General features: G+C 40.8%; 1 protein-coding gene across 1 annotated transcript; it reads left to right on the top strand.

Annotated features, from left to right (window-relative positions):
* Nucleotides 1–15623: 15623 nt before the first annotated feature.
* On the top strand, nt 15624–23496 carry spink2 (serine peptidase inhibitor Kazal type 2). The gene is made up of 4 exons (XM_008116642.3): nt 15624–15771; nt 17291–17331; nt 21042–21151; nt 23307–23496. Exons 1-4 carry the CDS (start codon nt 15735–15737, stop codon nt 23353–23355), a joined length of 237 nt encoding a protein of 78 aa, XP_008114849.1. The 5' UTR covers nt 15624–15734; the 3' UTR covers nt 23356–23496.
* The last annotated feature ends 556 nt before the right edge of the window (nt 23497–24052 follow it).

Below are 24052 nucleotides of genomic sequence, written 5' to 3'. Positions count from 1 at the left end.
TTGAAGCATTCTCTGAGGGGTATTGTTACCACAATGTTCTCCACTTTTGGAGGCATCGCTACACATCTCCAGCTTTCTAAATGGCTACTGTTTTCAAAATGACAGTTGCAGCCTTTTGGGAGATATATCAGTGCTACTGCAATGTTCTCCTCCATTTTAGAGGCATTGCCTCAGAGCTTGTTTTCAAAATGGCTGTTTTCAAAATACAGTTGCAGCATACCGGGAGGGCTATCAGTGCTATAGCAATGTTCTTTTCCAGTTTTCAAAAGGGCTGCTGTTTTCAAAATGATAGTTGCAGCATTTCAGGAGAATTGTCACTGCTACTGAAAAGCCCTTCTTCACTTTGGAGGCATTGTCTCTGAGCTTCGGTTTTCAAAATACCTGCTGTTTTCAAAATGACAGTTGAAGCTTTTCAGATCTATCACCGCTACTGCAATGTCTTTCTCCACTTTGGAAGCATTGCCTCCGAGTTTGTTTTTAAAATTGAGTTGCCGCTGGCCAGGAGACATATCATTGCTTATCTTTCCTAATTTCACCTTCTTATTTATTATCCTTACTAACATCCTTTGTCAGAGAAGGGCAAGCATGACCTGTTAGTTAGGCAGGATTGAAACAACTGTTGGAGAAGGAGGCGGGGTCATCATGGCTCAACTGAAAAGGAATCTTGGATCCTGCCATTCCAGCTGGAGCACAGGGGGGATGATAATAATAATAATAATAATAATAATAATAATAATAATAATAATAATAATTTTATTTTATACCCTGCCCCATCTCCCCGAAGGGACTCGGGGCGGCTTACATGGGGCCAAGCCCGAACATCAACAATATAAAAACAAAGCAATAAAACAAATGAATCAACAACAACAATAAAAAAAATAATAAAACAGATCATAAAATCACATACAAATATAGGTAAACCCTGCTGTAGTGGATGGAGAATGCTGGTGCTTCCGTGCTTGTTATGAGGTGGGCTGCCTTGGTGGGAATCCTCAGGAGACTCCCGGGAACCCAGCTTTGGTTTGTGCCAGGCACCTGTAGCCATCTTGCTCCTAGCTTCTCCTATTTGTCAATATCTGAGCCTCCTCCATATTCAGAGCTGTAGCTCCAGAAGGCAAAATGAGAGCATTTCCCCCTCCCCAATACAACACTATTTATTTTTTCATTCCCGAAATTTCTCACATTGCAGTAACTTAAACTGTGGCTGCCATACTTTGGCCATAGCATGAGAACACATGGTTCATGAAAAGACAATAATATTTGGTAAAGAGGTAAATAGTAAAAAAAATGCTGGATGGAAACACATGGGCAAACTTCGGCCCTCCAGGTGTTTTGGACTTTAACTCCCTACTGGCTGTTAGGAATTGTGGGAGCTGAAGTCCAAAAAGCCTAAATTTGTCCATCATCTTCTTTACTCGTTCAGTCGTTTTCGACTTTGTGACCTCATGGATCAGTTCACGCCAGAGCTCCCTGTCGGCCGTCGCTGCGCCCAGCTCCTTCAAGGTCGAGCCAGTCACTTCAAGGATACCGTCCATCCATCTCGCCCTTGGTCGGCCTCTCTTCCTTTTTCCTTCCATTTTCCCCAGCATCATGATTTTCTCCAAGCTTTCCAGTCTCCTCATGATGTGGCCAAAATACTTCATCTTTGCCTCTAGTATCCTTCCCTCCGGTGAGCAGTCGGACATTATTTCCTGGAGGATGGACTGGTTGGATTTTCTTGCGGTCCAAGGCACTCTCAGGATTTTCCTCCAGCACCAAAGTTCAAAAGCGTCTATCTTCCTTCGCTCAGCCTTCCTCATGGTCCAGTTCTCGCAGCCATAGGTTACTATGGGGAATACCATTGCTTTTACTATGCGGACCTTCATTGCCAGTGTGATGTCTCTGCTTTTCATTATTTTATCGAGGTTGTCCATTGCTCTCCTCCCAAGAAGTAGACGTCTTCTGATTTCCTGGTTGCAGTCTGCATCTGCGGTGATCTTCGCACCTAGAAATATAAAGTCGGTCACTGCCTCCACTTTTTCTCCTTCTATTTGCCAGTTGTCAATTGGTCTGGTTGCCATGATCTTGGTTTTCTTGATGTTTAACTGCAGCCTGGCTTTTGCACTTTCTTCTTTCACCTTGGTGATAAGGCTCCTCAGCTCCTCCTCACTTTCAGCCATCAGAGTGGTATCATCTGCATACCTAAGACTGTTAATGTTAATTTTCCCATGCCTGTTAAAAATGGATGGCTACATTGGAAACTCCCTACATTCTGTGAAAGAACTTTAAGAACATTAAGAACTTTATCTGGAAATATCAATCATGGATGAGAGAACAATATCCCAGCAGCCAGACGATAGTAATGATGTTAACAGGGCTGATGGGAGTTGAGGGTCCAAAAGGACCAGAAGGGCAACAGTTACCCATCCTGAACATAAATACACGGCTGGAATCCTATTGGTTAGCCACAATTAGAGTAGGCCCATTGAATCAATAGTTAAATGGTAAATACAGAGAAAGCAGAAACTGGGAACCACCAGTATAATCCCCAGAAGAAACTGGAGACCTGTCGCAAGGTGTTCAATGGATGAATGATTTATTAATGCAAGACTTTGGGCCCGTTCAGACAGTACCATTTCAAAATGGTGGCCAAACACTGTCTCCTGAAAACGCGGGAACAATTGGTACCACCAGCAAAAAATACGAGATTTTCAGGTGCGGGAATATCCCGGTTCTGGCCCAAAAATGCGGATTTTTGAATGTCTGTATGTCCCTACACTCAGAAAACATGGGATTTTTTAATCTGGGTTTGTTCACGAGTTTTTGATATCAGTTCCTGATTGGTTGCATGCTAAAAAGAAGGTAACAATTGAGTAGAAGGAGAAAACTTTGTCCTGGGAAAAGGAACTTCATCTTTTACCCGTTTACTGAAGTTTGTGTCAGAAAAATTAAGTTCCCGGGGTGCGACAAGTATTTTCAGAGTAAGGACTACACAATGAAACAGGAAAACACACTTAACAACAAGTAACAGAATGTCATTATTACTATAATTATTCAAACGTTGTTATGGCCATCTGTCCAGACAGATTTTGTGCTGTAGTTGTGCCAGGGAAGAACAGGGTGATATTGCTGGGTTATACATGTCAGTTCCTCATTGGGTGTACACAAACAACATGGATAAAGTTTAGTAAATGGCAAAAGCTTTTTCATTGCAGGAGGCGCATCATGAGGATAAAGTTCCTCCTGCCAGGACAAAGTTTTCACCCTCTAGTCAACTTTCTTGCAGCAATGAATGACAGACGTGTATAACCCAGGAACATTACCCTGTTGTTCCATGCCACATATATACCATGAAACCTGTCTGCGCAGCTGGCCACGTAGCCTCCATAATCTAGGAACAGAACGTATACAATGCTTCACATCTTCGCATCTTAAGTCTCTCTTTTAAAAATGCTGAAATTTCCAGCGGACATCCCGTGGCAGCCATCTTGGGGGCTGCAAAATCCTAGGACAAAGCAGCAAGTGTGGACGACGGAGGCAGAAATCCCGGAACCAACAGGTCTGTATATAGGCCTCTTTTCAAGTCTCGGGTTTTTTTTGCCCCTGACTAAAACCCTCGATTTTGTACTGTCTGGAAGCACCCTTTATAAACCAATGAACTATTTCCATCAATAAATCACTTGTCCATTCAGAACCTTGATAGTGGGTTCCAGTTTGTTTGTCTTTTACAGAGTAAATCCATTGGGAAATCCTATTGAATCAGAGCTTCTCCTCTACTTGGGATGGACAGTAGAGAATAAGCCACATGTATAATATATACATGTATAAGATGACTTACTCAGACCCTTACTCAGACTTAGTGGTGCTGGCATTACTAAGGAATGGAAAGTGAGCAGAGACAGGCATTTTCTCACATTCCCTGCTATTCCCATTTACCCAAGCAACAATTCCCACCGTCATGTCCCAGAAATCCTGCAATTCTGCTTAAATATTCCAATTTACCCCAGGCTCCATGCATTTGTTGAAATTCGTTTTGTTAGTTTTGGGCCAGCTCTCTAATTTGTTAAAAGTCATTTTGAATTCTGATTCTGTCCTCTGGGGTTTTAGGTGTCATGTGAGAATGCCTTCTATTCTGTCATCCAAGTAATTGATAAAGATATTGAATAGCACAGGGCCCAAGACAGAACCCTGTGGCACCCCACTGGTCATGTTTTTCCAGGATGAGGAGGCGGCATTCGTTAGCACCCATTAGGTTTGGCCAGTCAATTAATTCCCAGTCCACCTAACAGTAGCATTGTTTAGCTCACATTTTATTATCTTCTTTGTGTGAATGTCATGGGGAACTTTGTCAAAGTTAAAATCGAAATATGCTACAACCACAGCATTCATCTATTAAACGCTACCAAAGAGAGTGCAAAAAACAGCATTTTTTGCATACAGATACACTAGTTTACTTTGCACAAAAGGTTACAGTGACCAGAGATAACCGCCTTTCTCTTTGGCTAATTAGCAGTTGAAAACGACCTTGTATCTTGTAGCAGAGGAATAGAGAAAGAGTTAGATATTTTAATGAGCAGAACATTCCAAAAGAATAAAGCAGCGTGAAAGAGAGTGATGCAGAATCGTGTTAGTTTACCTGATCAATTGAAATAATTAAATAATGATTGACGCTTGAAGGACAGTGCCATATAAAAGAATTTCCTCCAAAAAATCGGGTGCCCTGACAAATTTGTGAACATTCTGCGGCTCCTCCATGATGACATGATGGCAACAGTCTTGGACAGCAACGGCTCCCAAAGTGACCCATTTAAGGTGGAATCAGGTGTCAAGCAGGGATGTGTTATTGCCCCTACCTTATTTTCCATCTTCATTGCTATGATACTTCACCTTGTTGATGGGAAGCTTCCCACCGGAGTGGAAATCATCTATCGGACAGAAGGCAAGCTATTTAATCTCAGCAGACTGAGAGCCAAAACCAAGGTCACCACAACATCTGTTCTAGAACTCCAATATGCCGATGAAAACGTAGTCTGTGTGCATTCAGAAGAAGACCTACAAGCCACTCTAAACACCTTTGCAGAAGCATACGAGAAGCTCGGCCTCTCACTGAACATCGAGAAAACCAAAATGCTCTTCCAACAGGCACCAGCTAATCCCTCTGCAATGCCAGGAATACAGCTTAACAGTGTAACATTAGAAAATGTTGACAATTTCCGCTACTTCGGCAGCCACCTTTCCACAAAAGTCAACATTGACATTGAAATACAACACAGCTCCTTTCTGCTCCTTTCTTCTGGAGTGTTGGCTATCCCTCCCAGTTTGGTGTCGTCTGCAAACTTGATGATCGTGCCTTCTAACCCTTCAATTAATGACTTAGACGAAGGGTTAGAAGGCACGATCATCAAGTTTGCAGACGACACCAAACTGGGAGGGATAGCCAACACTCCAGAAGAAAGGAGCAGAATTCAAAACGATCTTGACAGATTAGAGAGATGGGCCGAAACTAACAAAATGAAGTTCAACAGGGACAAATGCAAGATACTTCACTTTGGCAGAAAAAATGGAAATCAAAGATACAGAATGGGGGACGCCTGGCTTGACAGCAGTACATGTGAAAAAGATCTTGGAGTCCTTGTGGACAACAAGTTAAACATGAGCCAACAATGTGATGGGGCTGCTAAGAAAGCCAACGGGATTCTGGCCTGCATCAATAGGGGAATAGCGTCTAGATCCAGGGAAGTCATGCTACCCCTCTATTCTGCCTTGGTCAGACCACACCTGGAATACTGCGTCCAATTCTGGGCACCGCAGTTGAAGGGAGATGTTGACAAGCTGGAAAGCGTCCAGAGGAGGGCAACTAAGATGATCAAAGGTCTGGAGAACAAGCCCTATGAGGAGAGGCTTAAAGAACTGGGCATGTTTAGCCTGCAGAAGAGAAGGCTGAGGAGACATGATAGCCATGTACAAATATGTGAGGGGAAGTCATAGGAAGGAGGGAGCAAGCTTGTTTTCTGCTGCCCTGCAGACTAGGACACGGAACAATGGCTTCAAACTACAGGAAAGGAGATTCCACCTGAACATTAGGAAGAACTTCCTCACAGTGAGGGCTGTTCAGCAGTGGAACTCTCTTCCCCGGACTGTGGTGGAGGCTCCTTCTTTGGAGGCTTTTAAACAGAGGCTGGATGGCCATCTGTCGGGGGTGCTATGAATGCGATTTCCTGCTTCTTGGCAAGGGGTTGGACTAGATGGCCCATGAGGTCTCTTCCAACTCTACTATTTTGATTCTATGATTCTACCGCCTGAGCTCTGCGAGTGCAGCATTTTTCAGAATGAAGCAAAGAGTGTTTGATGACCAGGATATCTGTAGAGATACCAAGGTGCTTGTTTATAAAGCCATTGTCCTCCCAACTCCTGGAGCGTTCCATCAGCGTTGCCTCAGAAAAATCCTGCAAATCTCTTGGGAAGACAGGAGGACAAATGTCAGCGTGCTTGAGGAAGCAAAGACCACCAGCATTGAAGTGATGCTCCTACGCCATCAACTCCGGTGGACTGGCCACGTTGTCCGAATGCTCGATCACCGTCTCCCAAAGCAGCTACTCTACTCCGAACTCAAGAACGGGAAACATAATGTTGGTGGGCAGGCAAAGAGATTTAAAGATGGGCTTAAAGCCAACCTTAAAAACTGTGGCATAGACACTGAGAACTGGGAAGCCCTGGCCCTTGAGTGCTCTAATTGGAGGTCAGCTGTGACCAGCAGTGCTGCGGAGTTCGAAGAGGTACGAATGGAGGGCTTAAGGGAGAAACGTGCCAAGAGGAAGGCCCGTCAAGCCAACCCTGATCGTGACTGCCTTCCACCTGGAAACCGATGTCCTCACTGCGGGAGAACATGCAGATCAAGAATAGGTCTCTTCAGCCATCCATGGATCCATCCCCAAGATAGCGAAGATGGAGGACCATCATCCTCGAACTACGAGAGATCCCCTAAGATATAAAAGAATTTTTGCTGACAACACTTTGTCTCATGCATGGCACACGCAGATCCACATTGTTTTCTATTTTACTTTTTGCAGATTTAGCTTAAAAATAAACTTTTTTCTCTATTGAGATTAAAAACACCTAGTCAATTGGTGGGCAGACACTTGTCTTGCCAGTTCTGACTGCCTGCGGCTGACAAAAGAAAGAAAGATACAAGGTTTGTCTGACATGAATTGTTTTTGAGAAATTTGTGTTGACTTTTTGTGAGGAGTATGGCATTGCTTTTCTAAGTGTTTACAGATTCTCTGTTAGATGATCAACTAAAGCATTGGTGAGCGCACACTTGTCTTTAGCTCGCCTCTTCCACCATGTCTCTTAGGGAACAGATTTCAAAACCTTGCTCTCTCCTCTCCCATTACAACCGAGAGAATGACCTACCTGGCTGAAGATGATGGTGGTCTCCTTCTGGGCTTTTTCTCCAGTATCTTCCTGGAGTTCCCAAGGGAGAAAGAAGCCACAACACATAATCAGGGGAAAGCTTCCAGACAGGAAACAATCAGGGCCAACTAACACCTCCCAACAAAGGATTTCCACAGGCAGGAAACAGCCAGGCTTTGAAGCTGCAAGGCTATTCAATGCTAATCAAACTGACCAATTGCAGCATTCACACTTGCCTCAAACAGGCAAATGCTATTTCTCTCACACTGCACATTCCACAGATATATAAACCCCACTTGTCGAGTTTTCAACAGACCTCACAACCTCTGAGGATGCCTGCCATAGATGTGGGTGAAACATCAGGAGAGAATGTTTCTGGAACATGGCCATACAGCCCAGAAAACTCACAGCAACCCAAAGCTTCTAGATGCTCGACAGTGGTTGGGGCAGATATATATTCAGTTGATCTTAAAACACACAAGATAAAAGATTGAAACTTCAGAGAAAAAATGTTCAAAAGGGGGTTTACATATAAGAAAAACTTAGCACCAACACATCACCCCTTTGTCTTTCCTTAGAGCATCACTTTTTTGGACCAAAAAAGCAAATATTATCAATTTTGTGGATGGGCAAGGAATAGTCAGGATAAAGGACTTCTATTTCAATGGTAAACCTGTACAATTGAAACAACTTAAAAATAGACTTGGAACAATAAACCTGTCATGACTGAACACAATGAAGGAAAGTCCCTTTCAAAGAAGAAATGACTGTAGTGGTATTCAAAACGTGTAATGATAGCACAAACAAAACAACAGATGTCTAAACAATGTCAAATAATACAAGAGGCAGCACCTGGCGAATCTGAAGTTCACCTCTTTGGAGGGAGTGCCATTTTAGAATACCTCTTTTGAACAGAAGTGCCATCCTCAGTTTATCCCCTGAAGGGCACCATTTTATGCTGCTCAGCCACAGAGCTCCTGGTGAGACCACACTTTCCTCCCTGTCCCGCAGCCCCCATTATTATTACTATTAAACATTACTACTAATGTTTAAATTTTTATAATTGTGCATGTTTTTTGTCTATTGTTGTGTTTTATATTGCTATTGTTTTTATTCGGGCTTGGCCCCATGTAAGCCGCCCTGAGTCCCCTTTGGGGAGATAGAGGCGGGGTATAAAAATAAAGTTGTTATTATTGTTATTATTATTATTATTATTATTATTATTATTATTATTATTATTATTGTCTTTATTTATACCCCCACCTTTCTCCCTGTGAGGACTCAAGGCAGCTAACACTCCACATTAGACAAGTTTAAAAGATACAATACGAATGTTAAAAATCAATTAAATAGTAGCCATATGGTGAAAACAAAATTAAAATAAACTAAATACACTAAAATGGCCTAAAAATACACTAAAATTCCCCCTTTGGCACAGTCACACACGCTCAGCCTCCATGGCAGCCAGGGGCAAGCGCAGGGCAGCAACATTCGCAACACGAGCAAGCTGCTCACGTATGTCCTTGGGATATATGGAAGTTATCAGTCCCTCATAACTATGAGTCAGAAACACTTTTAGCCCACTTCTGTATGGGCTGCTTTGGTATTATGACTGTTGTAGCTCAGCAAGCGGCAAGGGATTTTTCTGATGACGGGTCAGAGAATGAGGGGGATGATGGGTTTCAAAGTGAGGAGTCTGTTATTGATTGGAGAGAGTTGCAGACAGATGAGACTGATGTTGTGGATTTCTGTGCTCGTTCCTAGGCAACAAGGGAAAGTGAACGTTCCAGTTCCTTTGAGAAAAGGCCTTGCGCCGATGGGGAGTGTTCTCGGGAAACTAGATTAAGCCTGAGAACACAAGAAGTGAAAAATAGACAAACAAGATATTATCAGAGAATCCAAGATAAGACTTCGAAGGCCAGGTGTGTTCGGCCTGATTTCAAGAGTGCCTGGACGGGCTTAAATTAAGTGGTGCAGGTTTCAAGCCTCTCAGAGTAGACAACGTTTCCATAAGGGATGACTCTCCTGTCTTTGCTCTCAAGTCTTTGATTCAAGTATTCAAGTTGCCTGTTCTGGTTCATGCCTTTGTTTCCTGAAAGGGTTTACCTTGGAAAAGTTCCTGTTTTCATCTTTATGGGTTTATATATGAAGAACTGCTGTGGCTTTTGGTTGTCTTGACTTTATGTACTTTGGAAGTTTTAGATTACTGCTATTTTGTACTTTTTATTCTACTGACCCCTTTGGACTTGCCATTTCCCCCCTTTTTATCTGCTTTCTTTAATAAACAGTTTAGATAGAATTATTGGACTTTGGTGTGGTGCTGGGTGAAAAGGCGTTTCAGTGCTGGAGTGCAACAACAACCACTTTCTCTCAGCTTCATGAGGCCCCAGGAGAAGCAGTTGGTGCCAGGCTTCCCTCAGGCCAGACCTTCTTCTCACACTTGACTCTTTCCATTTCCCTTTGCCCAGGAGGACACTCTGGCCTAGTCTCTCTCCTGGGGCATGGAAGGAAGACCCCACTGCCATTGGGATCTGGGGGCTAAGTTGGCTCTGCCTTTACCTGCCTTTGGAGGGGAGGCCACAAGGCCGACAGGGGCTCTTGCCTTTGGTGTGGGCTTGAAAGCTAAGCAGGGCTTACCTTCCATCAGGTCCCTGGCTGTGAATGCTATCTCAGGGGAAGGTACTGACAAAATCCTCAATTTCCAGTATACCGCCAGCCAGATTGGTTGTTGCTGTTGTTATTATTGAAGACACCTGGCTGAAATATAATTTTTATTGTTAGATGGATACAGTAGAGTCTCACTTATCCAACATTCACTTATCCAACGTTCTGGATTATCCAACGCAATTTGTAGTCAATGTTTTCAATATATCGTGATTTTTTGGTGCTGAATTCATAAATACAGGAATTACTACGTAGCATTACTGCATATTGAACTACTTTTTCTGTCAAATCTGTTGTATAACATGATGTTTTGGTGCTTAATTTGTAAAATCATAACCTCATTTGATGTTTAATAGGCTTCTCCTTAATCTCTCCTTATTATCCAACATATTCGCTTATCCAACGTTCTGCTGGCCCGTTTATGTTGGATAAGTGAGACTCTACTGTAATTTCTGTATTAATTGCCATTTTGAAATACGGTTCAGGGCTCAAGTAGAAGGGAGGAGGGAAAGTTAAGAGTGAGCCATCAGCTTTGCAAACAAAGGGGCATTGGACTCATTCAAGTCAAGGTGAAATTTGGCTTGGGAAAGTAAGATAAAAAAAGAGTTGCAAACTGAATAAACAATAGGTCTCAGTCTGAAGAATTTTGGACATGCTCAGGGTTGCAACTAGGAAAGACAAGACCAGGAGGTGGAACTGGGAGGAGTTGAGGGATGGGCCTTGAACAGGCATGGGCAAACTTTGGCCTGCCACGTGTTTTAGACTTAAACTGCCACGTGTTTTCGACTTAAACTCCCACAATTCCTAACAGCCTCAGGCCCTTTCTTTCCCCCCCTCAACCGCTTAAGCGGGAAAGAGAAAAAGGAAAGGGAAAAGTAAGGGGGCTGAGGCTGTTCGAAATTGTAAGAGTTGAAGTCCAAAACACCTCAAGGGCCAAAGTCTGACCATGCCTGGCCTAGAAGAAGAGGAAAGAACGTTAATGTGTTTCTGTGTGATCGTATTCAAAACTAAAAACCACAGCACACCCTGACTTGATGTTAAAAACCTTCTTCTTTAAAAGCCTGCCTGAATAAAAAGGTTTTAGCCTGACGTCAGAAGAGAGTAGGGAGGGGGCCATTCTAGCTTCCCATATTCAGGCCTGAATGGCTGTAGGAATTTACTAGTTTTTGTTAGAGATTGAATTATTCTTTCCCATGTACTTAAATTAAACACTCTAAAGCAGGCCTGCACGACTTGGCAGTAGCAAGGGGCCTAAATTAAATATAAACCTATTCAGGCTGCAGATAGGTTGAGCCTCTATTTCTCCACTTCCCCTCAATGTGGGAGGCAAAGGAAAGAAGGAAAGAAGTGTCTCAGCTCTTGTCTTAGCTGCTCTTCCTTTTTCTTTGCCCTCTGGGCTGCCTTGGTCGTCTCCATCTCCTCCAGAGGCAAAAACCACCAACTCCGCACCATTCGTTTCTCTCATTTGTGAGGAAGAAACTTAACTTCACCATGAAGACCCTGCTACAACTTCTAGAAGAATGGTATAACCAAGTTTCTCCCTCAGAAGCAAATAGTGCAGAGTTGGTGGTTTTGCTGCCGGACCAGGAGGCCATGGAGGCAAAGAGAAAGGAAGAGTGACAGAGGCCAAGAACTAAGGCTCTTCTTGTGTACCGCCTCCTTCTCCCTCTAAAATGGCAAATCTAATGCTAAACTTTAATTGAGTCCAAGATCCTAACCTCCACAAATAAACATCTGATGCCCCTTAGAATTTCATTCCAGCTACCCGCTTCTCCATGTTAACATGACATGACATCGCCCCCTTCAGTATTAAATGCAAAAGAAGGGCTTCAGCTTTCTGCTAATACACATTCTAGTAAAGGTAAAGTTTTTCCCCTGACACTAAGTCTAGTCATGTCCAACTCTGTGGGTTGGTGCTCATCTCCATTTCTAAGCCGAAGAACCGGCATTGTCCACAGACGCCTCCAAGGTCATGTGGCCGGCATGATTGCATGGAGCCCCATTACCTTCCCATTGGAGCGGTACCTATTGATCTACTCATATTTGCATGTTTTTGAACTGCCAGGTTGACAGAAGCTGGGCTAATAGCGGTAGCTCACCCCGCTCCCCAGATTTGAACCGCCAACCTTTCGGTCAGCATGTTCAGCAATTCAGCGGTTTAATCCACTGTGCCACTGAGCCCCCCCCCCACACACACACACACAGACATCTCAGTTTGCATAATTTAGCTATTGGTCTTTTCCCAAATGAATTGAGTGACAGTGTAATGAAGAAGGTTTCCTTTCACAACAGAGATAAATTTCTTCTGTCTTGGGTCAAAACAATATTTGAAAATATTTTTGAAATGGTTGAAAAAAAAAACACTTTTTGGGAGTTGCCAAATCAAGACAAGAATCCTTGACTGACAAGGATTTTCACAGTGAAGGAAATCATTCTAATACTCATTTTAGCTACCATTATTTTGCTGTTTTCACTAATCTCTATATTGTTTCTCACCAATTAGAGTCAATTAGCAGGGCTGTGGTTATTATTATTATATTATTCTGTTTATATCCTGCTTTTTCTCTCCATACAGAAACTCAAAGCGGCTCACAACTAAAAGCATTGCAATACAACTTAAAATATACAAATAGACAAGTATTAAAACAGTATTAAAAATCGTTAACAACATATAAAATCACAGCAGCCCCTGACAATCTTAAAAAATCTTCTTCTTTAAAAGCCTGCCTGTTTTAACCTGCCGCCTGACTGACATATACAGTAGAGTCTCACTTATCCAACATAAACGGGCCGGCAGAATGTTGGATAAGCGAATATGTTAGATAATAAGGAGGCATTAAGGAAAAGCCTATTAAACATCAAATTAGGTTATGATTTTACAAATTAAGCACCAAAACATCATGTTATACAACAAATTTGGCAGAAAAAGTAGTTCAATGTGCAGTAATGCTATGTAGTAATTACTGTATTTACGAATTTAGCACCAAAATATCACGATGTATTGAAAACATTGACTACAAAAATGCGTTGGATAATCCAGAACATTGGATAAGCGAGTGTTGGATAAGTGAGACTCCACTGTACATATGTATATGGTTATGGTTGTACATATGTATGGTTCACACTAATTTCCACCCAGATATATTTCCTAGGCTATTGCAAAATCAAGTGGCAAATGGCCAGCGGGGGGGGGGGGGGGGGGGGGACACAGCTCATGGCTGCTTTCATTACTCGGGTCCGAAGCTCCAGCACAGAGCAAGGAAGGAAAGCCAGATCACTACTTAGTGCTGTCATAAGCCAAATTGTTGACCTGTCATGATGTAGTGGGGAGATTAGCCTGGGGTAAATACCTGCCTGTTTCTCTGCACTTCCTAACCTGGTCAAGTCCATTTCAGAGCTGCAGGGCTGTGCTTCAGGAAAGAATTGCTATCCAGATGAAGTGCAGTGCCGCTTTGCAGCTGCCTGCGCTGCATGCACAGGAACGGATCATCTTTTTTTCTCTGCCACAGAAAGTATATAGAGTAAATGAAATGGTATATCTTTGTGCATTCCACCTTATGGTGAACAATGCAAAATGCTCTTAGTGGTTGCTCCCAGACTGTGGAACTCCCTGCCAAAAAAAGCAAGCCCAGTCTTTCCTGACTTTTTTTGAAATTGTGGCAAAAGTATTTATTGCTCTGGAAAAACTGAACAAATCTGCCTCATCACACTAGGGCATGAATCCACTTTGAATCCGGTTTCTTCCTCCTGCAGAATTCTAGGCTTTGAAGTTTGGTGAGGCCCAAGACCTGTCTGGTTGAGTTTTCTAAAAAAACCCTCCCTCCCTAATGTGGATTTAAAGTGGATCCAAGCTCTAGTGTGATGAGACTCCCAGTATGATCTGTATTGGATTGTATCTGGGAGTCAGAACAAAAGATTAATACCAAGTTACTCACAGTTTATCCTAAAACTCATTAATTTTCTCCTTAAAATTAATGTGACTTCTGCAGGGTTTTGTCTTTTAAGTCTTTGTTTCTTCAGATTTAACTGAATTATTAGAGGGGAAATGGCTATTTCTGACCTATACTTTCCTGTAAATAATTATTTTGAATTTTAGAAAGAAACAACCCTGCTGTTATGTAGAACTGGAAATTCAGTTTGCTAGGAGAGAAAAAAATCTCTAATTAATCCAATGGTTTTTCCACAAAGAAGCCTTGTCGGACTCAAGGATGAATGGCTTATTTGAAGGTGGACAATTAACATCCTTGACCATTTCATTACATAGATAAGAGAAGGAATTCAATACAGGCTAACAACTTTCAAGCCAGTGTGTAAAACAAGAGTGTATCTCAGCATTATCAGGAATGGCATTTCTGTCTTCTTTTAGTATAGACAATGTGCTTTAAAAATGAATGAAGCTTGCGTGGACTCCAGAATTGGCTAAGGATTCTCAAGTTTGGACATTCTAGGTCAATTCTAGAGTCCATGTATCCGTAAATGTATGAGATAATTCATTGACTGTTCCATGCCCTTTAAACAAAAGCTTTGTATTCAATGGACACTGTGTTCTATTACCCTTTTTCAAAGCTAGGCTAGATAGAAATGCATCTCCCAACAATTTTTTCTTTAAAGTACAGTCGAGTCTCACTTATCCAACGTAAACGGGCCGGCAGAACGTTGGATAAGCGAATATGTTGGATAATAAGGAGAGATTATGGAAAAGCCTATTAAACATCAAATTAGGTTATGATTTTACAAATTAAGCACCAAAACATCATGTTATACAACAAATTTGACAGAAAAAGTAGTTCAATACAAAGTAATGCTATGTAGTAATTACTGTATTTACGAATTTAGCACCAAAATATCACGATGTATTGAAAACATTGACTACAAAAATGTGTTGGATAATCCAGAACGTTGGATAAGCGCGTGTTGGATAAGTGAGACTCTACTGTAGTCGTGTCCCTTTCCTTCTCAGAAAACTGTATCAATGTGTTGTAGAACTTTTGGTGCAGAGATGGAGGAAGCAGACAGACAGCAGATTCTTTTGATTCCAAGGTAATTTACTGTTTGCAAAGAGTAATATGGTGACAAGTCAATGGCTTCTCTGTGTACTCTGGCTACCAGTAATTAAAAAAAAAAACTCTAAAATGAGGACAGCAAATAAAGAACAACACTCTGAAAACGGGAATTCCTGACATGAAACAATCAGAGCCAGCTAACACCTCCCAACAAAGAATTCCTCCAGGCAGGAATCAGCCATGTCTTGAAAGTGCAAGGCTTTTCAATGCTAATCAATGTGATTAATCGCAACATTCACACTTGCCTCTAACAGACAGTTCTTTCTCCTACCCTGGACCTTCCACAGAGATATAAACCTCCCTTGCTTTGTTTCCAATAAACTTTTGAGGGTGCCTGCCATAGATCTGGGCGAAACATCAGGAGACAATGCTTCTGGAACATGGCCGTACAGCCCTGAAAACTCACAGCAACCCAATGAAAAGAGCCTCTCTCTCTCCCCGCAACCTAGGTCCAGGAGAAATTCAGTCGGGTAGGTCACGTGGTCGCGGCAGGCGTTGCGCGCGGCGAAGGGGCGGGGCGAGTGGCAGAGAAAGGCGCGAAGAAGCGAGTGGGTGGGGCGTTCCCCCCTCACGCTAGCTATATCACGCGCTACCGCCGCCGAGCCGCTGTTGAGGATGAGAGTGGCGGGTCCTCTTCTGTGGGCCATGGCAGGTTGGTGCCTTCCGTCACTCCCAAGTTATGGCCCTAGGCTGAGGGACGAGAGAATGAGGGGAGGAACGAAGGAAGGGAAGAGGGAGGCGTCGTCGAGGCCGCGGCTTATGAATGCGTCGTCGTTTGAGCCCAGAGTCCCCGCTAGGCCTCATGCCAGGCCTGTGTCATGTCAGGAGAACTCTGGGACAGGCCAGCGAGGAAGAGGTGGAGGTGGTGGCTTTCTTCCTAGTGCAGGCCTCCTCCAACTGCGATCCTCCATCTAAGTCTAGTTGGCTGTTGTAAACTAATGTGGATGCTTGTTTGGATTTCTATATAATTTTTATATATTTTGTTTGACTACACGTAGTTTAATTGATTGATGTTAGGTTTAATTGATTGATGTTAGACTTTAAATTGATGTGAGGTTTTAATGATATTTTTATATGTGGAGTTTCTCTGGGATTTTTATGTCAGTATTTGTTTGTTTATGGAGGCATTGAATGTTTGCCATTTTATGTTGGAATCCGCCCTGAGTCCCCTCGGGGAAATAGGGCAAAATACAAATAAAGTTTTATTCTTTATGAATAAATGATTGTTTTTATTGATGTTGGTGTTTTTTACTGGGATAATTGTTTTATTGCTTTGTTACTGTTATTTGTTTGTTTTATCGGGCCAGGCCCCATGTAAGCCGCCCCGAGTCCCTTCGGGGAGATGGGGCGGGGTATAAAAATAAAGTTATTATTATTATATTATTTATTATTATTATAGTTGAGCCTCCAACTCCCAGACGCTCTAGTCAGATTGTTCAATAGTCAGGAATTCTAGGAGTTGGAGGCCCAAACAGATGGAAAGCCACAGTTTGAGGAGGTCTGGCCTAGTGTAACTTGACCCCACTTGAACTGCCAGGGGTCTCTGGGAGATATAGTTTGACAGAATCTTTAGTCTTCCCTGTCAAAGAGCTCTGGTTCCTCACCAAACTGAAAATCATACAGCATCCTATAGCATTGAGCTCCTATAGCATTGAGCCATGGCAGTTAAAGTGGGATTTACACTTTAATTCTGCAGTGTAAATGCACATAGTAACTGGGGTGAATGGGCAAAGGTTAGCCTTGACCACCTTCTCAACCACCCTCTTGGACAGGACTTTAAATGATTATTAGAACTATACGTTATAATGCTGGATACCCTGATCATAGGAATTTTGATTAATTTTAAAACCAGGATAGGTTTTTGGCTGGTTTTAAACAGTGTTTATATAGACATATATACTGTTTTTAGAGGGCTAAATAGTGTTTTAAATGGTTTGTTTATGTTTGCACTAATGTGATACTTTGTTTTTATTAATTGATATGTGATTATTATTGTCTGTGATATCATTTACTGTATTCGATGTTTTGGTGGAAGCCACCCTGAGTCCCTTTGGGGAGAGGAGCGGGATATAAATAAAGATGATGATGATTGTTATTATTATTATTGACATTGAGGACAGAAAAATGGTTGCCTGTTAGTTTTTTCCTTTCTCCGTTTTTTTCTTCCCCAGGACTCCTGTTGACACCTCTTCATGGGGAAAGCACTATTCAGGTGAGTGAGGCGATGCTGATGCTGTGGGCCCTTCCACACAGCCATATAACCCAGAATATCAAGGCTGAAACTCCCACAATATCTGCTCTGAACTGGGGGCCCTTCCAGATAGGCTCTATATCCCAGGATCTAATCCCAGATTATTATTATTAATCATCATCATCATCCCAGGTGGTTTTCTGCATTAAACTGGATTATATGTGCCCCCACTGCGAGATATTATAGTAGTAGTAGTAGTAGTAGTAGTAGTAGTAGTAATAATAATAATAAATCTTTATTTGGACCCTGCTTTTATTCCTAAACAGGACCCAAAGTGGCTGACAACATTATATAAAAACAATATAGGACAACATACATATATAAAACAAAACTTATAAAAACAATTTACAATTAAAATAAGAAAACATATTTGAAAATATTTATCTAATACAGATAATCTGGAATAAACAGAAAACGTGGGATCAGATTCTGGGATACATGACCTTTCTGACAGAGCCCTGGGTTATCTGATGCCCCTTCCATACAGCCAAATAAAATCCCACATTATCTACTTTGAACTGGAATATATGGCAGTGTGGAGTCAGATAACCCAGTTCAAGGCAGATATTGTGGAATTTTCTGGCTTGATATTCTGGGTTATATGGCTGTGTGGAAGGGCTCTACATCCACACTGCCATATATTCCAGTTCAAAGCAGAAAATGTGGGATTTTATTCAGCTGTGTGGAAGGAGCCTGTGTCTCAAGAAGGGTTGTGATCTGCACTATGTAACAATATTTTTGTTCCTGGGTTATAAATGTCATTTCTTAATTGGTTCTGTCGTTTGGAAAATTGAAAATGTCTATTAAGCTGCAGAAATTTTGTTTTGACAGGACAACACATTTTGCTGTCTTTTTTTATTGAATATCTCAGTCTCAACCAATTCAACATCGTCTATAGACTATGGGGTCTATACTTCTGGAGTATAGACTCCAAAAGTCTATACAATTTCTGGATTATAACAACTTTAAAAGTAAATACTGTACCGCACAGTTAAACAGGAAATAACACTTTCAAACCAGAAACAGAACATTTTTCAAATGTTGTTACATAGTGTTATCAAAAGAGGATCAGGGGGTTTATATTGTATTTTTAAAAAGCGAGGAAGCTTTACTGTGTGGACACTTACGAGATGTACGTGGCGTAAGATTGAAGACAATGTGTTTTATTAAAATAATTTAATTATCAATTACATCTAATGTCATATTTTTAATTGTAATTGCCTGACATAATGATTTTGGATTACATGATTTAATTATTTTAATTGTTGAAATGTTTTTAGTGGTTGTTTTAATGCATTTGTTTTATTTGCTAGATATGTGTGTATGGCATCAAATTGTGCCTTGATTTGCGCCACTCAGACTCCCCTTTGGGGTGAGAAGGGCGGGATACAAATATGACAAATAAATAATGCTGTTTTGCTAGTTGTTCCACAAGAAATTTTAATGTGATACTTTGGAAGAAGGTTTAATATGATTGCATCAGGTCAACAGAGGCTTAGTGAATTAGTTCTCAAATTTAATTATGTGATTAATAACCTCTTAACAAACAATATTATCTGTTGTCTTTTGGGGTTTTTTAATGAACTATCATGTGACAGCAGGCTGTTGCAAGATCTCCACTGAGAGACAAAGCTTCCCATGTATAGGTTTGTGTGTACACTTATGAATATATTTATAACACTTCACAGAAACTATAAGCAAACACAGATTTCTCTTAAGGTCCTTTTTCTCCTCTGTGTGGAAGAACTGTACATACCACAAATTAAATGAAGTGGTATTCAGAAGTGCAGTCAGGCTTTCAGGTTTTACATATCTCTCAATCCATTTCTCATGGTAGGAGAAATATTGCCAGATGAAAAAAGCCTTGATAATAGGGACCAGGCATTGGTTAAATTAAGCCAAGATGTCCACTTCTCTTTTGTTTAAACCTCACTGCTCCATTGGGCAAAACTAGGTAATTAATTGTTAGAAATCCTTTATTTAAAACTTAAGCGTGATCTAAAAACATAAGACAAGTGTATTATATTAACTTTAATGAGACATTCAACTAATTTGCATAATGTGCAAAAGAATTAACTTCATTTTCTAACTGTCAGAATCATAGAAAGTGGGATTTTTTTAAATCAAAGGAGATGTTGTGATTTGGTTATGTTCCCAGATTTCTAAAGGAGTCTTTCATCTAAAAGCTATTTTGAGGGAATGATCTCTTGGAGAGGGATTAAGCCTCTACATTTTACTAAAAGAAATTTAAAAAATCATCCATTCTAATGAAATGGTAACTATAATTGTCTTAAAGTATTTTGCTAGTAATTCCACAGGGTATCTTTACATTGGGTACCATTGTTTCATTATTCATTAAGTTTTTCTTTACCTAATCACTAGCTGTGCCCGGCCACGCGTTGCTGTGGCGAAGTATGGTGGTATGGGAAATAAAGTATTGAGGAATTGGTGGTAGTTAAGTTACAGGGTAAAGGTTTTCCCCTGACATTAAGTCCAGTCATGTCTGACTCTGGGGGTTGGGGCTCATCTCCATTTCTAAGCCGAAGAGCCGGCATTGTCCATAGACACCTCCAAGGTCATGTGGCCGGAATGACTGCATGAAACGCTGTTACCTTCTGGCAGGAGCAGTACCTATTCATCTACTCTCATTTGCATGTTTTCGAACTTCTGGGTTGGCAGAAGCTGGGGCTTTAGATAATCTGTGGAAGTGGCCTAAGTGAAGCCTAACTCTGCCTGTCCCTGGACTGAGTGGGTTGCTAGGAGACCAAGTGGGCAGAGCTTAGACTTCTAACTGGCAGCAATTGGATAAAAACAATTATTCCTCTCCCTCTAATTAGGACTTTATTTTTCTTTTCTTTTTGTTGTATCAACCTAGAGCCGTGGATGATGGGTTGTGTTGTCAAATTTTGAGGTTGGGGGGCCTGTAGTTTTGTTGTTTTGTCCGCTGCCCTGATGCCATCACTCTTTTATATATATAGATGAGTGTTTTACATGTTTGCATTCTCTGATTTTATTTATCCATAAGCCTATGTGAGCAAGATAAACAGGTGCATTTCAGAATCTAGAAACTTCAAAAGTTTAATATGGAAATTAATAATGAAACATATTGTACAGATATTAAATGCCAAGAAGCACATAATGTGCACATTTGATTATGAATCAGTTATACATCCATTAACAATACAGATGTGTTCATGGTCATTACTTTCTTAACAGAAACTTTGGTACCAAAGGTAGAAATAATAGGTATTGCTTTGTATACCACAAGAATAGTTTAATAAGTTTAAAAAACCTGCAATTTAAAGCTAATCGTGTGTACAGTATGTGTAAAATAAAACCAGACCAGGTAAGTCTGTAGTAAATAATGAAAAATACTTGAACAATTTGAAAAATACTTGTACAATTTGAAAGTTTCCCTGAAAGTAGGAATTGTTTTTCTTTCGACAGTCTCAACTTGCTTTATGCAAATTGAACATACAGTGAACCCATAATCAGACAGCTTTGCTATATGGCATAGCTTTACACAGATTCACTCATGGTCTCTTTAGTTCTATAAGATAGTTCTTAGCATCGCTTTTTGTGTTGTTGGCGTGAGTGATATGTTTCCTTTTTAAAAACAATCCAAATAATTACAGTATTAAGTAAATGTTGGTGAACCTGTTCATTCCCAGCCCAGATGTGACTTGTATTCTTTGCCTGGATGCCCACGGAACTTTAGCCCAGTATGTGGGACTGATGGTGAAACATATGCAAATGAGTGTATGCTCTGTATGTCAAACAAGTAAGTTGAAATGAATTGATTTTGTATCTTTACATGTTTTACATTCACAAATAGTCAGCTAGGACTTTAATTTAAACTTTTCCATCTCTCGCTAAAATGTCTTTAGAATATTTATACTTGATTAAATAATTAATTGTTGATTGCATTGTTCCCTTCTCAACATATCCTGATCATAGATCCCTCCAATAGGCATAGGAGAAGCATCAAATTTTGGAATAAATGAGGAAGGAAGACCAGCTAGTTCAGTGCCATGTTTCAAAATATGGTACCAAAAAAAATCCACTTGTGGAGAATTTCAGTAATTTATGTGATTCATGAGAAAGTTCATTCCCACATTGTCGGAGAGAACAAAATCCCAACACTAACTGGGATAAGAAATAAAAAATGTCCTACTCGCAGGACAATGGGGTGGATTTATCCCACAGAGGAAGGAGTTGTGCCAAAAAAAGCCCCTCTTGGGCAGCTATAATGTTCAAAAAGTCTTTTCTTAGAACATTAAAAGAGAAAGTAAAAATTGATCCCAGGGTAAAGGGAGTGGAAACTGATCCAAACAACCACTCTACCTACAACACTATAGTGCTTTTGTCATGCTGACAGATGGTTCCAAAGTAGGTAAACCCTTCATTCCCAGTATTGGTCTGAAAAAGCCAAGGAGTTACTGCCCTTCTCCAATATGGTACAAGAAACGTGGCTACGATGGCAGCTAATCTATACTGAGTTTTACTCTGAATTTGAAAGGAGCTATAAAAAGTGTTGAATCTAGAATAGATTCAGTACCTTGGATAGGTATGCCCTTTTGACATGGAAGCCACCATAAACTGTTGTAACAATGTAGGACCTGTCTCTATCCTTGTACTGTACTTAGGTTGGTAATGGATTCCCCGCTTGCAGTGATCACTTTAGATAGAACAGTTAGAGCCTTCCCCCTGAGTCCTTCTGCCGCCCCCCCCCCCAGTTTGTTGGTTTTTCTCCTACAAAATTCAGCATCCATTCAGCTCTGCAGCCATAAGTTGGATCCTGATGAAGTCCATACATATTTCTGACTTAGTTTTACAAATAAGGCTTTATCTGTCTTCCTGCTGGTGCCTTAGAATGATAGAATATGGTTTAGATCTGTGGAAGGACATACTGAATGAAAGTCACACAACTACCATAGCACATGTTCACTTCTCCCATTTCTGTTTGTAACAGTTTTTAAAGTCTTTATTCACACAAAGTCCCATTCTTTCCATTTGTAAAAAAAAGAAATACCGATTAATTCAGTAGCTCTGGAAAGTTTCCTATATTTGATTAAATCACTGTTTTTGTCACTCTCAGTGTAATTTTCCATATGTCAGGACACTTGCTGAGTGTGCTCTTGAAGAAAACAGAACCAAACAGTCAAACCCTCTCACTCTATCAGACTATAGACTCAGTATAGCAAGAAGTTTCTAGAAAGGTTTTATTACCACTACACAAATATAAAATGTCTAGCAATTCTGTACCTTCTAGCTGACACAAGAAAGATCTCACCACAATATGTGTAGCTTATATTATGGTGGTATCTTCCTCAGGTCAGCTAAAAGGCACATAATATATCACACTGATACTGGAGGTAAGTATAAGTGTTTTAATAAGGTAAACATGTTAATAGGAGCTAAATTATGTAACTCGAAAGACAACAATTCTATGAAAATCAAGTTCGTGTAAGACAGTCCTGTTTAACATCCCTCTGGCCAGAAAAAGCAACAATTATCAGTGTGTTGTCAAAGGCTTTCATGGCTGGAATCCCTGGGTTGCTATGAGTTTTCTGGGCTGTATGGCCATGTTCCAGAAGCATTCTCTCCTGACGTTTCACATCTGTGGCAGGCATTCTCAGAGGTTGTGAGGTATATTAGAAACTAGGCAAGGGAGATTTATATATCTGTGGAACGTCCAGAGTGAGAGAAAGAACTCTTGTCTGTTGGAGGCAAGTGTAAATGTTGTAATTAATCACCATGATTAGTATTTAATGGCCTTACAGCTTTAAGACATGGCTGATTCCTCATTCCTGCCTGGGGGATCCTTTGTTGGGAGGTGTTGGCTGGTCCCAATTAACAGCTTATGTTTTTTGACGAATCTGTAAGGTTCCAATCTGGTATACCTAATATCTCTGTTTATTTTCATTTTCTTTCAGAGAATTTGACAAGAATATTCAAATAGCCTATAAGTCTTCATGCACATGAGTCCAGCTTCAAGAAAGTGAAACATACATTAACCTGTAGAAAAGTTGAAAATATTGAAATGTGTCTTCCAGGCTGCTAAACTCAAGCTTGTTTGTCCTTCTCTTACTTCTGAATTGTCATATTACAGGTGTTTTATTGAAAGACTGAATGTATTGCTCGTTATTTATTTATTCCTGAGGACTTAGACCCCATGATGATTTGATTATCAGACAGAGAACAAGTCCCTGCAAACCCACTTATAGACCTGCGTGTGCATAGCACAAAGACACACTAGGGAGTACAGCCAAAGTGTGCTTCCTTTGGTTCTCATGCTCATAGGGCAATGCGTACTTTTAAAGAACTACATGGGCTTTTACCCTGGACTTGGCCTTTTCTCCCATATGTTAGCTCACCCTCTGTACCAATGCTTCATGACAACAGTCTTGGTGCTGCTATACTATAACACACCCATGAATCTGCCAAAACAAAGATAAGCTTTTCTAGCTAATGAGAACTTGCAATACCAGGCTCTATTGTGATAATCAGCTTGATAAATCATACCTCACCCATCATCCAATATACATGTATACAGCATTAAAAGTGCAGATATACAAATTCAATACACCCACGGTGTGCATATAAAATAGCAATACCATCATATTGAAAAAGAAGTATGACAGGAGTTAAGCTTAAGATCCTGACAAAGTGTCTGTCAACC

The sequence above is a fragment of the Anolis carolinensis genome, chromosome 2 (assembly GCF_035594765.1).
Source record: "Anolis carolinensis isolate JA03-04 chromosome 2, rAnoCar3.1.pri, whole genome shotgun sequence".
Lineage (NCBI taxonomy): Eukaryota > Metazoa > Chordata > Lepidosauria > Squamata > Dactyloidae > Anolis > Anolis carolinensis.
Note: the sequence above shows the minus strand (reverse complement) of the source record. Positions and strands in the feature narration are given on the sequence as shown.

Coding starts and splice junctions, on each gene's coding strand:
- spink2 (XM_008116642.3), top strand. CDS start 15,735: ATGAGAGTGGCGGGTCCTCTTCTGTGGGCCATGGCAG. Junction 15,772..17,290: donor TCTTCTGTGGGCCATGGCAG/GTTGGTGCCTTC, acceptor TTTCTTCCCCAG/GACTCCTGTTGACACCTCTT. Junction 21,152..23,306: donor ATGCTCTGTATGTCAAACAA/GTAAGTTGAAAT, acceptor ATTTTCTTTCAG/AGAATTTGACAAGAATATTC.